The sequence below is a fragment of the Talaromyces stipitatus genome, genomic scaffold (genome assembly GCF_000003125.1).
Source record: "Talaromyces stipitatus ATCC 10500 scf_1105507295511 genomic scaffold, whole genome shotgun sequence".
NCBI lineage: Eukaryota > Fungi > Ascomycota > Eurotiomycetes > Eurotiales > Trichocomaceae > Talaromyces > Talaromyces stipitatus.
In genome coordinates this window covers 2,477,942-2,492,636 of record NW_002990119.1, presented here as the reverse complement: position 1 = coordinate 2,492,636, position 14,695 = coordinate 2,477,942, and the positions used below count along the sequence as shown (strand labels likewise).

General features: G+C 44.2%; 6 protein-coding genes across 6 annotated transcripts, besides 1 other annotated feature; 4 read left to right on the top strand and 2 right to left on the bottom strand.

The window, feature by feature from the left end:
• Positions 1–453: 453 nt before the first annotated feature.
• On the bottom strand, positions 454–2,248 carry TSTA_106280 (uncharacterized protein; the record flags this gene model as incomplete). Its single annotated transcript, XM_002486612.1, has 5 exons — positions 454–883; positions 962–1,146; positions 1,253–1,517; positions 1,585–2,052; positions 2,097–2,248. The coding sequence occupies 5 exons, from the start codon at positions 2,246–2,248 to the stop codon at positions 454–456; spliced, it is 1,500 nt and encodes a 499-aa protein (XP_002486657.1).
• Positions 2,249–3,020: 772 nt separating this feature from the next.
• Positions 3,021–4,706, top strand: TSTA_106270 (uncharacterized protein; the record flags this gene model as incomplete). The annotated part of the gene is made up of 2 exons (XM_002486611.1): positions 3,021–3,072; positions 3,985–4,706. 2 exons carry the CDS (start codon positions 3,021–3,023, stop codon positions 4,704–4,706), a joined length of 774 nt encoding a protein of 257 aa, XP_002486656.1.
• Positions 3,030–4,538: a mobile genetic element.
• Positions 4,707–5,903: 1,197 nt separating the features above from the next.
• On the top strand, positions 5,904–7,995 carry TSTA_106260 (efflux pump antibiotic resistance protein, putative; the record flags this gene model as incomplete). The annotated part of the gene is made up of 8 exons (XM_002486610.1): positions 5,904–6,040; positions 6,106–6,239; positions 6,314–6,437; positions 6,555–6,702; positions 6,771–7,129; positions 7,190–7,560; positions 7,624–7,687; positions 7,740–7,995. 8 exons carry the CDS (start codon positions 5,904–5,906, stop codon positions 7,993–7,995), a joined length of 1,593 nt encoding a protein of 530 aa, XP_002486655.1.
• A 1,179-nt stretch (positions 7,996–9,174) lies between these two features.
• Positions 9,175–10,126, top strand: TSTA_106250 (O-methyltransferase, putative; the record flags this gene model as incomplete). The annotated part of the gene is made up of 4 exons (XM_002486609.1): positions 9,175–9,232; positions 9,425–9,689; positions 9,728–9,761; positions 9,866–10,126. 4 exons carry the CDS (start codon positions 9,175–9,177, stop codon positions 10,124–10,126), a joined length of 618 nt encoding a protein of 205 aa, XP_002486654.1.
• A 636-nt stretch (positions 10,127–10,762) lies between these two features.
• On the top strand, positions 10,763–12,241 carry TSTA_106240 (maltose permease, putative; the record flags this gene model as incomplete). The annotated part of the gene is made up of 1 exon (XM_002486608.1): positions 10,763–12,241. One exon carries the CDS (start codon positions 10,763–10,765, stop codon positions 12,239–12,241), a length of 1,479 nt encoding a protein of 492 aa, XP_002486653.1.
• A 518-nt stretch (positions 12,242–12,759) lies between these two features.
• TSTA_106230 (uncharacterized protein) lies at positions 12,760–14,618 on the bottom strand (the record flags this gene model as incomplete). Its single annotated transcript, XM_002486607.1, has 4 exons — positions 12,760–12,852; positions 12,944–13,417; positions 13,495–13,852; positions 13,909–14,618. The coding sequence occupies 4 exons, from the start codon at positions 14,616–14,618 to the stop codon at positions 12,760–12,762; spliced, it is 1,635 nt and encodes a 544-aa protein (XP_002486652.1).
• Between the last annotated feature and the right edge of the window lie 77 nt (positions 14,619–14,695).

Sequence of the window (14,695 nt, the reverse complement as noted above, 5' to 3'; positions counted from 1 at the left end):
TAAGCATGAAGAGGGAAACTATCTGTTAGATATTGTTGGTGAAGTGTACAGCACAGTGAGACCCAACTGGCCTACCAATCAGGAAGAAACACGTATTAAAGCGAGGGGTTTTGATTCTTCATTATAGAGGACAATTCCCTGTTAGAAACAGCACAACTTTTTGTCAGACAGATAGAAGCATTGAATTGAGAATATACAGAATCATCGAGTTTTCGAACACTATCTACCCAGGGGAAACAGTCCGTATTTATCGGCCTCAATCTTCATACAAATCTCTATTGCCTGGCCGGTATCCCAAATGGAATCAATGCGTTTCAAAAGCAAAGAACAATGCCGATTGATATCACATTTATTGACGGAGAGCTCCATACAAGGATTCCCAATCAATATAACGGCGCCAAACCTGCAGAAACTAGGGCCAATCCGTCACGAATACGAAAAGAACTTCCTCATCTATACCATTCTATTCACTGATTGGAAATTAGTGTTGGAAATACTCCACTCGTATCGGGTGTAGTAATCCTTTAAGTTATAACTTTTCTGCAAAATCTCGTTAAAAAAGGTTTTCAAACGTAGCCAAAACCAATATGCGCATATATGAGGATTATTGACAACATTTTCTCGCGCAATAACACGTCTCTCAATGGCGTTACCGTCCTTCCATCGCTCATAGTTGGGAAATTGGCGCTGGAGATCACCCCACTGATAATCTGCAGGAGTGGAGGTGAAGAAGAGGTATGAGGCACCAAGATTCTGGTTATATGCAATGAGATCAGATCTCTTTGAAGCCCAATATGGCCGTGTTCCCTGAATTGTATTGGACATGCGAGTAATACTATTAACGACTGAATTCGATTCCTCTGAATCCTCCTCAAACGCAGCTCTTAACTGGTCCACTATCCAATTAGGAAGATTCAATCTTCTCTTGACCATGAATCCAGCTTGAGCATTAGCTCGTTACCTCATCATTGTATTAAAAACGATAAATTGGAATCGTGGGTGACGAGCAAAACGGCCATCTTTATACTCCATCAAATGTTGTGTATAATCGTGGAACTTGACAGTTCGTTCCCAAGGAATCGAATAATCAGCCTTTCCCTGGGGGAATAACGTAGGCAAAGCAAGCGAAAGAAGCGGCAATGTAGTCTTATATTCGGATATCGGCGTCGACCGTGGATCAGGAAGAGTAATATGAAGAGGATTTTATGCGGTAACGAGTTGCTGGCGGCTGTTGAACTTCAGATTCAGAAACCGTCATATCTGGTACTGCAACAGTCTCAGGATAATCTGCTTCTACTGGAATATCTGTATGATTCTCAATAGACTCGATAGCAACGTCTTCTGATAATATTTGATCAATAACAGAGCCATCTTCAGGCAATTTAATAAGGTTGGCATGATCAATTTGAATATCTCGATAGCCTGGGTGATGGGCTATAAGATAGCTTAACCACGCATATGTCCGCGCCTGACCCTTAAATCGCGTCGGAACTGGCGGTTGAGACATTCGTGGGTTTCTGCAGTCTGTGGGCATAATAGCACCATACTAAGGTCCTGTGGAAGTAATGGTAATCGATTACAGACGCGTTGCGTGTCCCGAAGGAAGTTAACAATATGGCCTTGATATCGATATATTGTTGTCCCCGGATTTGTCGAATCTCCATATGAACATGCACACGAGCAATCAGCATTTCTTCAGTTTGTGTAAGTTCAGGAAGAAAAGCAGGGACATCACCAGGATCCATATTATTTCCAGGAGAGTACAGAAATATCATCTGACCTCTGTCAACACGCCTGCATCTATCGCAGACACCGTCGCGAAGCTTCATTTTAAACCATTGCTCTTGACACCGTCCACATTCCTCCTGTGCAAAGCTATACAGTGTGTTGTAAAAATTTTCCACCAATTCCCAATTATCCGGATGTAAAGCAGGTTTTGAAAGGATATTCTCGTCGCTCATATCTAAAGGAGGGTCTTCAACGAATGGAGCTTCATTTGATGATGTATTTCGGCTTCCTTGACGTGGTTGCTGCTCTAGCAGAAAATGTGGACTAGAAACAATGTCATCATGAGGAGAAAGATCTAGTTGAGATACAGGACCACGTCTAACCGCTGGACGTAGATGAATAAGCGTATGATGGCGACTAGGGATTGGTGTTGATTTTTGACTAAAACAAAAATGGCATGTATCGGACTCAACACCTGCTGCGTCACAGAAAGCAGGCCGTGGAACTCGATTACTGCCATAGATGCAGTATTTATTTTGCTCTTCAAATTATGTATTGTCAGCACAGTAAAAGCATATATCCTCATTATCGCCGAACCGGTCATCGTTTGAACGTAAGGCTTCGCACTGGAAACATCGGAAATAACATGTAACAAGTGGACGAGGCGTAGACGTAGAAGAACGGCTGCTTGCAGGATATCTTTGAGATGCAATTGACTGCGCAGGTGTCTGATGATCCTGTGCATTCATGATTTGTGTTATACACGGTGTGAGTGAGGCCTCCTCTCCATGTCTTCTCTTCGAGCGATGTTCTCGGGATATCCTGGCCTGCTCCTGGCGAGCTTGGGCATGTTGAGTATTGTCAGAGCTGTGAATTCCTCGATAATGGAACTGGATACGCTCTTCAGTATGGTTTCGAAGACGCTTAATACGATGCCCAATTGCACTATATTCACGACATCTAAGGCATGTAACAGTAAATAGTGACTCTGATTTTCCCTTGGGAATGAACTGGTCTAGGGGCTGTAAGCCATGGCATTGCTGTGACGGGCCAGGCAAAGTCGCCGTGCAGGAGGACGGAAGCCCTAAACCCTAGGATGATATCCAGGCTGGTTTTCCATACCATAATACCCGCTTCAATCCATACCTAGTATGGATTAGTATGGACGGTTCCATACTACTTGTCGCGTCGCCTCCCCCCACCCTAGACCGGGTGGTGGTTGGCCCGGACTCAAGGGCCAAAATCTTCAAAATCTCAACTCGGCATTTACAAACGTCAAAACCGGAGCCAAAATGACCCCTAAATTATATAAAGAAGAGGAGAAATTGATTGCAAAGGCCCTCAGTGCGTGCCAACACAAAAAAAATCCGAATTTTAGCAAATTATCGCGTGAATATGGGGTGTCTCGCAAAAAACTGTCTCGTCGGTGGCATGGCTTACCCTCTCTCGTTCAACACGCCCACCTACGAGGCGCCTATTATCTCTAGATCAAGAAAAGGCACTTGTTCTATAGATTGAGTATCTAAATAATATAGGCGCGCCTCCTACGAATTAGCAAATTGAGGAAAGTGCGAATTATTTGCTCGGCAAAGATTTCAGGGGTCCAGGAGAGCCCCCTCGCGCCGGAAGAAAATTGGGTACACGATTTTACCAAGCGCCTGCCAAAACAGTATGTACGAATCGTTCAAAAACCTCAAGAAAAGGAACGTACCGTCGCAGAGCATTATGGTGAGGCTGAGCGCTGGTTTATTGACCTCGAGCTCCCTATACAACAATACAAAATTCGCCCTCAAAATCTGTAGAACTTCGACGAGACCGGATTCATTGTTGGACAAGGAAAAGATGAAGCGGTGGTAACAGCATATCCAAAAACATCAAAAAGGGTATCTAGCCTGTCCTCTCGAGAATCAATTACTATCATTGAGGGTATAAACGCCGAAGGAAAGATTATACCACCTTTATTGATTCCAAAAGGCAAGGTCCATTGGGAGGAATGGTACCGGCATATAAAAGATGACGACTGGCTAGTTGCACCTGCTTCGAATGGATTTATCACAGATGAGATCGCATTCAAATGACTTCAATACTTTGACCACTTCTCTAGGCCCGGGGTTTTCCCGGATTGGCGGTTACTTCTTATGGATAATCATACAACTCATCTTACTATACAGTTCGTGCAATATTGTGAAATTTGGCACATTCGCCCATTCCGATTTCCGCCTCATTCTACACATTTTTTACAACCACTCGATGGAGTGCCATTTCAGCAATATAAACATGTTCATGGACGGGTTGTGAATAAGATTGCACGCTTAGGTGGCTTCGATTTTGATAAAAACGACTTTTTTGAATTACGCGATATCCGGATAAAGACTTTTACCACACGAACAATTCGGCACGGCTGGAGAGAGCGAGGAATTTGGCCTCTTAATCCTCGGCTTATACTTGATACGATGCTTCAGCCAGATGAAGCATTTGAAGCACTTGTTGCTGAAGGGGATGCACTAAAAATATATGGTGAGGCGGATGACACTATTCCCAGCTCACCAACTACAAAATCAATATCTCCACCGTCAACCGCCGTAAAACTACGTCGCTATGTCAATAAGATTGAAAAATCGATTGACAGTATAAAGAATATTCTTGATGAAGTAAGCCCGGGCCTTTCACGCCGTATAAAAGTGGTTAATCAAGGCAGTCTCACCTTGGCCGAATTAGGCGATCTACACCGTGAGAGCTTTGCCAAGGTTCGTGATACAGCAACGCGCAAGAATCAAAAAACTACAAAGCGCCAAGTCAAAGCAAGCGGTGCACTTTATATAAAAGATGCAAATCGCCTCGTAAAACGCCGTCATGATGGAGATTTGTTGAAGATTTATAAGAGCCATGCCGTTGGCGTGTCGCAGCCGACGGAAGAAGCGGCCTCAATAGAGCCTCAAAACAGCGGTTTTTTCTTTGATACTCAAGGAAATAAGTGAACAATGCTTGTATTTAACACCTCTCCAGTTTTTATATGCAATTTATATGGCGTTGGTGGACTGTAAAGCATTTTACATGAGACTTCATATCTTCTGGCCCTTGAGTCCGGGTGGCCCTTGAGTCCGGGCCGACCATCACCCGGTCTAGGGTGGGGGAAGGCGACGCGACAAGTATATTGTGATTCTAGTGTACAATTAATGCAGTACATAATGCGATTTTGGCCTTTAAATTCAGGTTCACCATCTTGTGCTGTTCGAGCATGTGCCCATGTCGCAAGAGCTGACCGACTTCTTGTTTATTGAGTTGCGATTGAATCCACGGTTGTCGAGGGTGCAAGAAGCGATGAATCCAATTTCAAATCCATATTTGTATGATATACAGAATAAAGAGGGAGAAGTTAAAGCACGTCGATTATTGAGATGGGAATTATCGAATTATTAACTTGTGGGATCTACTAAGAGGCGGTGGGCTGGTATGGAAAAGTATGGATAAGTATTCCATCCATACCATACTAATCCATATCAAGTATGGATTGCCAAGCTAATCCATACCGGGTATGGAAAACCAGCCTGTTTTTAACCATATAGTATAGGCAAAACAAAATCTTTGCATACTACGTATATTGGCAAATATTGGCGAAACCTTAGCTTTGCTGATACTATTCCCGATATAGCCAAATCTTGACTATATAGTATCGGGAAGAGCCCTAGATAGAAAGACGTCAGCATCTGTTCGTAGTAGGTGAGCTCTCTCATATCTGACAAAGAACGTTCGATCGACTTCCGGGTTGCCGCAGTATTCGTGTAGATCCCCAGGTGATATTAGGTTCACAAGAAGCCTGTAATCACCGCTCTGCTCTTGGCCATCACCACTTGAATGATGTTACTAGGCTGCACCACGGGGAGGTTGCAAAGTCGGACTTTGCAGCCCAGCTGTAATCCAACATAGTCCACTGGGATAATCTGGAAAATAGGGGTTTATCACGTGATCGCATAGATTGCCTAATTAGGAAGAGATATTTAGAGGAAGACCCACATGCTCACATCGTTTATCTCTGCTGAGTGTCAAGTCTTGGGAGCAACTATAAATTCCTTTCTACTTCTCGTTGACTGGTTGTGGTCAGCTCTGTTCACCGTATTACATTTCTCGTTGTATTTCGTTGACCTTCTCTCGGCAAATATAGGACAAGACGAAAGATGGAATTAGAAGGAGGACAAGTTCCAGCAGGGAAACCGCACATCCCAATTGAAGAACCTCGAAATGAAATAAATTTGCAAGAAGAGCTACCGACAATGTCCCTTTCAGGATGGAGACTCCATCTTCTGACGGCTGGGTAAACAGACCTCCTCTGGTTATGTCGCACAGACAAACAACACGCTGACAGACGAGGGACGTTAGAATGTGGCTGGCGCTTTTTCTCTCAACTGTTGAGACTACAATTGTTGGTACCTCATTAGTATCAATCACGAACGCATTGGGTGGCTTTGATAAACGCGACTGGGTGGTGACATCGTACTTGTTAACATATACGGGTACGTTAGCCCTAATTGTCCCAAAGCGGATGCCACGAAACATACCTAGGTACCTAACAATTCGACCTTGGAAGGTTTTCTCACAATTTATGCGAAGCTTGGTGACATCCTCGGAAGGAAAACGATGTTTATTGTTGGACTATGGAGTTTCAGTATATTCTCTATCCTTTGCGGCGTATCAAGCAATATCGTTGAGCTGTAATATTGGTTTTTAATGTCTCCCTAATCTTATTGCACGGGCTAATTAACCATTTAGTATCATATTTCGCGCTTTTCAAGGATTCGGAGCCTCTGGAATATATTGCATGACGATAGTGATAGCACCTACGATCATTCCTCCAGGGAAAATGCCCAAATACATTGCACTGATGGCTACGGTATTTGCATTGGCAAGTGTGGTGGGACCTTTGATGGGCGGCGCAATTACAGAAAGTGGGCATTGGAAATGGATATTCCTGTTCAAGTATGTCGGTTATGACATCTCTATATATCAGTTATACTGATCTGATGCAAATGAGAGTGCCCCTACAGGATTCTTGCCAGTGCTATCATATTTTCACCCTACCTTCAAGTTCAAATAAAGCTTCACAACCTTCTGATGGGGAAGTCGGTCGCCGCAGATTATCTTCGCAAAATTTACGACGCATTGACAATATCGGTGTGGTCTTGTTACTTGCTGCGTCCATTTTACTGGTCTTTGCTTTTGAAAATGCTGGGATCCAACATGCGTGGGGAAGTCCTACAATTATAGTTACGCTGGTTCTTGGATTTGCCATCTTTTTTGGGTTCATAACCTGGGAAGTCTGGTTACAGCGAAGACAAGATCAGATCACAGAACCGATCTTCCCGCCACGGATTCTCGAAAGTCGGATTATGGCATCCATGTTTGCGTACGTACTTGGTAGCGTCATCAGTGAAAGAAGCCGTTGAGACTAACGGCAATATTGAAGGGCATCATTCTTTTTAGGGTTTCCATTCAACTCAGTAATAGTCAATATACCACAAAGAGCCCAGGCCGTCTACGCATTCAGCTCTCGTCGCGCCGGCATCACACTTCTACCTCTTTTACTCACTTCTCCGTTGGCTACAGTTACTTCTGGGATTCTCACATCCAATGGAAGGGTACCACCTGTATATGTCATTACCGTGGGTGAAGTCATTCAATTGGTTGGTATGGGACTAATGTGTTCACTTCCAACGAACACTTTGATCTTTCCACCACAGCAGTACGCCTTCGAGGTGATCATGGGCATTGGGCTTGGATTGACTCTAAGTACAATTCTCACACTTGCACCAGTCGTTGCAAACAAAAAGGATCTACGTTAGTATTGAACCCAAGAAATGCTCGCATAGCATACACCTCCTATTAACGCCATGGACATAGCTGTTACTATGGGGGCATTGACACAAATTCGTGTTCTTGGTGGCACATTCGGTCTGGCAATTAGGTAAAGCACAAGTTATCAAACTCCCAGGGAGTCTGAACTAACACGCACGCAGTGCCACAGTCCTTAATGACCATGTGAAGAGCAAACTATCCACACTACTTAGTCCACCGGAGCTCGAAGCTATCCTAGACTCGCTTGATGCGATCAAAAATCTCTCGCAGAATCAACAACAGGCTGTGAAAGCTGCATTTTCCGAGGGCTTCAACCGGCAGAATGTCATTTTGGCTGCGTTTTCTGCTGTAGCGCTGGTTTTATCTTTAGGGATTTGGGAGAGACATCCCCGAAAGACAGAAAAATCCAATCCTTAATCGGATCCCAATCTGGGCATTTGTGTCATCGTGCGTGTCCATATTTTGTAACCGTGGGATTCGATAATCGATACTCTTTAAGGTATTTCCCGCAAACACAGGAACCCAATCCCGGGAAAAAACAAGGAGTTCAAACGGTAAATGAAAAGTGGCAGTGTTGATATGTAGATCCTGTGTATGGGCAGATAAGTAGGAATTAGACCGAGGTTGAGGACATGGAGCTTTCCTGTTTATAATTCCGAATAAATCCTATTCCCTTCCTCAACATAGCATTTAGGGTGAACAAGCAGCAGTATGTAATGCTCCGGGCAATAGTGAGTGGATAAAGATGCGTGGCGAGTTCAGTTTCTGACACATCGATGGTCGCCAACGCTCAAAATTACCATGATAGTGAGGAGTCTTTACACTCATGCTACTAGCATCCTCTCTTGCCCGTATTATCAGCTCTGCAGTTGCCGTTAGGCTTCGTCGTGTATTTCTAGACGGCTCAGTAATTTTATCCGTGTGTCTCTATGAGTGTGCGCACTTAAAATAACGATGGACAGCGAGCTTCCCTGCATTTCTTACCTATCTAGCGTTTCTACAGTTTAACAATGGGTGAGCGTAGCAACTGACGCATTGGGCAGTGACGCCCTAGCATTGGAACCAGCGGCCCCCAATTCAAATAATCGAAACCATGCCTAAGTAGTTAGCACGGTAACCTTGTTTGGTTCAGCTTCACATAGTACCCAACAGATGAAAAGCCATTGCTTCTATTTCATAGTCTTTCCAGCCCACAAGGATTAACAACCTAGGCTGTCTAGGCAGAGTGAAGCTGAATATTTGCAGGAACATGTGCAATTATCTCAAGTGTACCTAGGTAGATACCGCAAGGTATATAAATTCCAAAGAACCCAGCAGTTACCTAATATCCGTTTTACTATAGCGAACATCAGTTAACCACTTCTACCCTTCTTTTCACTAATCTCCAAGGAATTTTCATTTCGAAGGGAAATCCCAGCCAGGCCCAATTCTTGATGGTCTAGCAGCCACAATCACTCAAGCCGCGAGCACCATCCCGACCTACCTGAACGAACAAAATCTTCCTCTTCCTCATTTGCGGAGAATGGCCCAGAAAGATATTTGATGGCACCGGAGGTCTAATTTGCCCGCTTACAGATTTTTGATGCACTGACCGATATGATGCATCTAGCTATGGGCCCAAAAACTTACAGCCTGCTACATCCCATCTACGTTAGTTCTTCCACTTAGCTTCGAAATATTTTTGGATTTCAGAGTCTCATTGAGTAACATAGAATAACCATGATACCATGATACCATATTCTTAGACGTTCTCAACCAATTCGACTTCTTAGTCAGGACTCCTTAAATGCATAGCATGATTGACCGCAATGCCCAAGAATTTCGACTCGCTGATTTTTTTTTTCAGAACCGCTGAGAAGATTCAGCGTTGGAAAACCAACTCTGAGCGAAGAGATAAACGAATCAACATTTGTCGTCGCCGATATCGACAAGACTGGCCAACTACAATCGTTTTGGGATTATCTCAAGCGTACCCCAAAAGGCGAACTCGAGGGATATAGAGAGAAGCGATTTGCGGAAGCTATGCAAATTGCTGCAGCGGCTTCGGGGATTACTATCAACGAGTATCTAAGGGATAATTATCACTGGGCGAGCCTTGGGAAGGCAAAGTTGTAGATGTAAGTCTTCAATGAGTGGTTCATTGATTTAGTATTTTCTGGCACTGCGACCTTTCTCGTTGGGCGGTTCGTCGGGACATGATGCCCGTTCTGGCTAGAGCGTTCCCAAATCTCTCACTGTTCAAGATCACCCTGAGCTTGAAGCTGCTTTTTATTCACATCTTCCTCAGGAATCATCAGATCGAGTCACATTCCAAGCTCACGACTTCTCCACACCACAGGCAGTCTCAACTGATGTCTATGTCCTCAAAACAATGCTTCATGACTGGCCGGACAAATACGTGATAAAGATTCTACAGAACTTAAAGCCATACCTTGAGGCTGGCAGTCGTCTAGTGATGTTCGAGTCCATATTCCCAAGCCCTGACGCTGAAGGCAGGTACAATTTGCCCTCCACAACTTTACGCATGCTCTGCACCACTGATCTTTAGATGATGTCTTTTGCAAATGCTGTCGAACGAACTATCGAGGAATGGCAAGCCGTGATCAAAAAGGCTGATGAGCGATTTGACTTCCGAGTTGTCGCATCAGCTCCCGAGACCCTGAGGAGCATCGTCGAGGTTGTGTACAAGTCAAATTGATTTATCACTAGTTACCTAGGTAGAGTAGAATATTTCAATTGAAGATTGGGTAGAATCGGTTAGCAATCCTGCGTGGTAGGACCTGATAATGCTCAAGGAAACATTTCTTACGTGCCTAGGTCATTTGCATGTCGTGTAAAATAGATCTAAAAGCAAGATGTAACCATAACCTGAATTTAAAACTTATATCTTTACCCCGCACTGTTGGATAGTAGAGATGATCTGGCTATTCATGTGGCCTATCTTCAATTGTTTCGAACGAACAAAGAGACCGCAGCCTTTAATCTTAACGATGGCATGTGTCCTTGAACTGGATTGTGAAGGAATTCTGGAGCACTGTATCTTGAAGACACAAGGTATAGATACAACTTTACCATTGCATCGAGAGATAACGGCACTAGTGAGCAGCTAGAAAAAGTCTCCACTGGTCCCCATGAGTATCAGCTTACTATAGATGCCATACAGGTAACGGCAAAAGAACATGACATGACATTATGGCAAGCCGTACGGTTATACCCCAAAGCAATCAGCTGGTCTATCTTCCTTTCGACTGCACTTGTCATGGAAGGTTACGACGTCGTTCTAATGCAAAGCTTCTATGCATTCCCTGCATTCGCAAAACGTTACGGGCAAAAGACTCCCAGTGGTGAATACCAAATCACCGCAGCATGGCAATCAGGGTTGTCAAATGGTGCAAATGTTGGGGAAATTCTCGGTTTATTCATCAATGGGATCGTATCTAAACAATATGGATATCGATTTACCATGATCGCGTCACTTACTGCACTAACATGTTTCATCTTCATCCCCTTTTTTGCATCCAACATCCAGACACTAGAAGTCGGAGAAATATTGATGGGAATACCATGGGGGGTCTTTCAGACACTAACCACGGCATATGCATCGGAATTTTGCCCAGTTGTGCTTCGAGGTTACTTAACTACCTATGCTAATGTCTGTTGGGGTATCGGTCAATTGATAGCCGCTGGGGTATTAAGAGGATTACTCAGCCGTTCTGATCAATGGGCGTATCGCATACCATTCGCGCTTCAGTGGATGTGGCCGGTTCCACTAATTATTGGAATCTCTTTTGCTCCAGAGTCTCCATGGTGGCTGGTTAGGAAAGATCGAATTGATGATGCACGGAAAGCTTTGCTTCGACTCACAAGCCAACATTTGGATATCTTAAATTCGGGGTTCGATGTTGATCAAACCATTGCCATGATGGTGCATACCGATGCTCTCGACCGACGACTCACAAGTGGCACTTCCTATTGTGATTGTTTCCGAGGAATAGATCTTCGACGAACTGAGATTGTCTGCGTGACGTGGGCGATCCAAAACCTATGTGGTGCAGCTTTCATGGGGTATTCATCCTACTTTTTTCAGCAGGCTGGGTTATCTGTGTCGTATTCCTTTGATACGTCAATGGCGCTGTACGCCGTTGCAATAATCGGTGTCTTTGCATCGTGGTTTTTTATGACTCATTGCGGACGACGAACACTATATCTTGGTGGGCTTGTATCTATGTTCATCATACTATTGGTGATCGGTCTCGTTGCTATTGGCAACACTTCTTCCAATGGTGCATGGGTAATTGGATCTCTACTACTAGCCTACACGCTGCTTTACGATATCACTGTGGGCACCGTGGCATTCTCCATCGTAGCAGAGATTCCTTCTAGTCGCCTCCGAACCAAGACCATCGTCCTTGGAAGAAATTCGTACAACATAATTGGGATTATCAACGGAGTGATAACTCCATACATGCTGAGCCCATCAGCATGGAACTGGAAAGGGAAGGCCGGGTTCTTCTGGGCCGGTTCGTGCTTTTTATGTTTAACTTGGACGTATTTTCGACTACCGGAACCAAAAGGAAGAACTTTTGAGGAGTTGGATTTGCGGTTTGAGAAGAAAATCAGTGCTCGGAAGTTCAGGAAGACTGCCATCAACCATGAGCAGTAATTTCAGGAGGTCAATCGCTACTTGTGCGTGTCTGGAGTGTTCTTCATAGGACGAGACGCTTATAGCGGCAATACAGATAGTCATCTGTAGCCTCGTTGTTGTGATTGACATAGTTACTAGATTCTCTATACTCCCTTCTACTTAGCATAGCTAACACATCCTGTTCTACATGCTTTATTTTGCCACTCTCAGCTTAAGCAATTGGTTCGTTCTTTAGTTGTTTGGGTGTTTTATGGGCGGTTTACAAACTTCGTTCTGGTAGTCATCAGGAAACTGCAATTATATTAAATTCATATAGGATACAAGTATATCAGTCTTCAATATCGATAGTTAGGTCATCAGGTGGGCCCTCAATCGACATAACTCCTCGCAGCTGTCAACATCACAACCTCCAATGTCAGATGGCCCAGTCGTTTCATCTTAGCTACCAACCTTAACAATGTGCTCAATCTTTCTTCTGTAATGTCTCAGAGTATTGATAGTTAAGATTTACCCATCTACCCAGATGCACTTAAGTTTCAGCTCTGAATGTTCCATTGCTGTGCCAATTCCCGCGCTTGTGCAAGTTCTTCGTCGGTGGGCATGTTGACAACCATAAGATAAAGGACTTTCTGCATTTGACATTAGTCAGAATATTTTCGGAATTATGCTTCCGGGTAGATGGAAGAGGAAGAACAAAATAATAGCGAATTAAGAACATACCTCCTGGAGTAACCTGCCCACACCGAGCGGTCTGTCGCTTGATCTTGATCGTGACATTGGCATTTGACGTGCTGAATTAGTCTGGAGGTCATTATTGTGATATCGGTCTTGCTGATACCCGTCTGGTTGACTCTGTAATATAGACGAGTTCTGGTCCCGGTCACGATCCCGAACAGCATGTGCCGCCGTGCCAATAAGCCCAAAAAGACCACCACTTCCTCGCTCTCCTAATCTTGAAAACTCTCTTCGACCGCCTAGTGCACCGATTACACCTTGCCTAGTAGATCTTGAGCCCAGCAAACCAGGACGAGCACCTCGTGTCTGTAGATTCCTGAGGGTAGGTGGATTGAAGTGACCAAGGCTCAGGAGAGAGTATAAGGAGCCACTATGAATAGGGTGAGATGGATCGGAATATTTAGATGCAAATGTTGGATTGATTCCTTTTGAGAGAAGATTGTCTGGATTTTCTCCAGCCTGCGTAATAAAAGGGATAATCAGTCTGAATCCCTCTAATGTCATTCGGGGTCCACAGCTGTGTCGGATAGGCATACAAACTTGGCTTGAGCCTTCCGATCCATATAATCGTCCACAAATAATTTCCCCCTTTTGATTTTATTCTTGAGTCCCTGAGACTCTTTTCCTTGTGGCACAGAAGCTAGATAATCGAGTCCCGGAAATACTAGTTCTGCTGTTTGCATAAATTCAAATTCTCTGGTTGTGCCGCTCGATGACTGGAACTTGTGTGATAATTTCCCCTGGCTGTTCAAGGAGTTTTGAATGGTATTGTTAATGAGATCGACATCCGTTGTCTGCGAGTTGGTTGATGTAGAGTCCCAAGTCATTACAAGACAATAGAGACCTCGAGGACGAAAAAATTCACCATTCAGTTTGTCGAGAGCTTTATTTTGTCTTTGGTATTTGTTAGATTATTTTTCTTTGAATAAAGGTAAAAACAGAAGTCATACCGATAGCGAGACTGTGTTTCTATTGCAATCTTCGTCGCAACCATAACAGCCACAGAAACGGCCATCGAAATCGCAGACGGTAATGCACTTGCCGCAATGGACGCTAAGTTGAGTGCATTTATCCATGGATTTGCGAGACTAGCCTCATTAAATGTCTCGATGAAATCTAACCAGGTGCTTTGATCAATCCCCATATCCTCGAGATCAGGTGCATAGGCCCTAATAAAGCCACGTTTCTTGCTCTGAGGGCGACGTTGCGGGATCACGACAGGGAACTCGAGCTTGTATTTTTCTCCTTGTAGTGTTGTAGTAGCAGCATCATATGATGGGGGCGATGTAGAAGGGACTGTGAGAGGATGACGAGCAAGAAAGGCTGCAATGAGTTTGTCGGGATTGGCTGCTCCGCCTTTGGACTTTTGCTGTGGTTCGGAGCCATCGACCAATTCGTCTTGAGCTTCGTCGAGCTCCCATTCTCGCTCATCACCTTCACCTTGAGCCGAAGATACTGAGGCCATTTGTTCTCTAGTAGGAGATGGTGTAGCGTTATTTGATCTCCCTTCCCCTGGTTGGATCTCCTGTGAGAGTTTATCCAACTCTTTTTGCTTCTGAGCTGCCTTTTTGACTTTATTGTACTGGTGTACCTCTGTAGCAAATGCAACACCTGAGGCAAGCTTTTGAGATATCTTACCAATAGGGCCGTTGCTGGCCATTTTGTCGTTTTCGGTGTTCGTTTGAGAGAGATGACTTGGGTTCTTGTTACAAGGTTAAAGATAAACAAGACACAGTG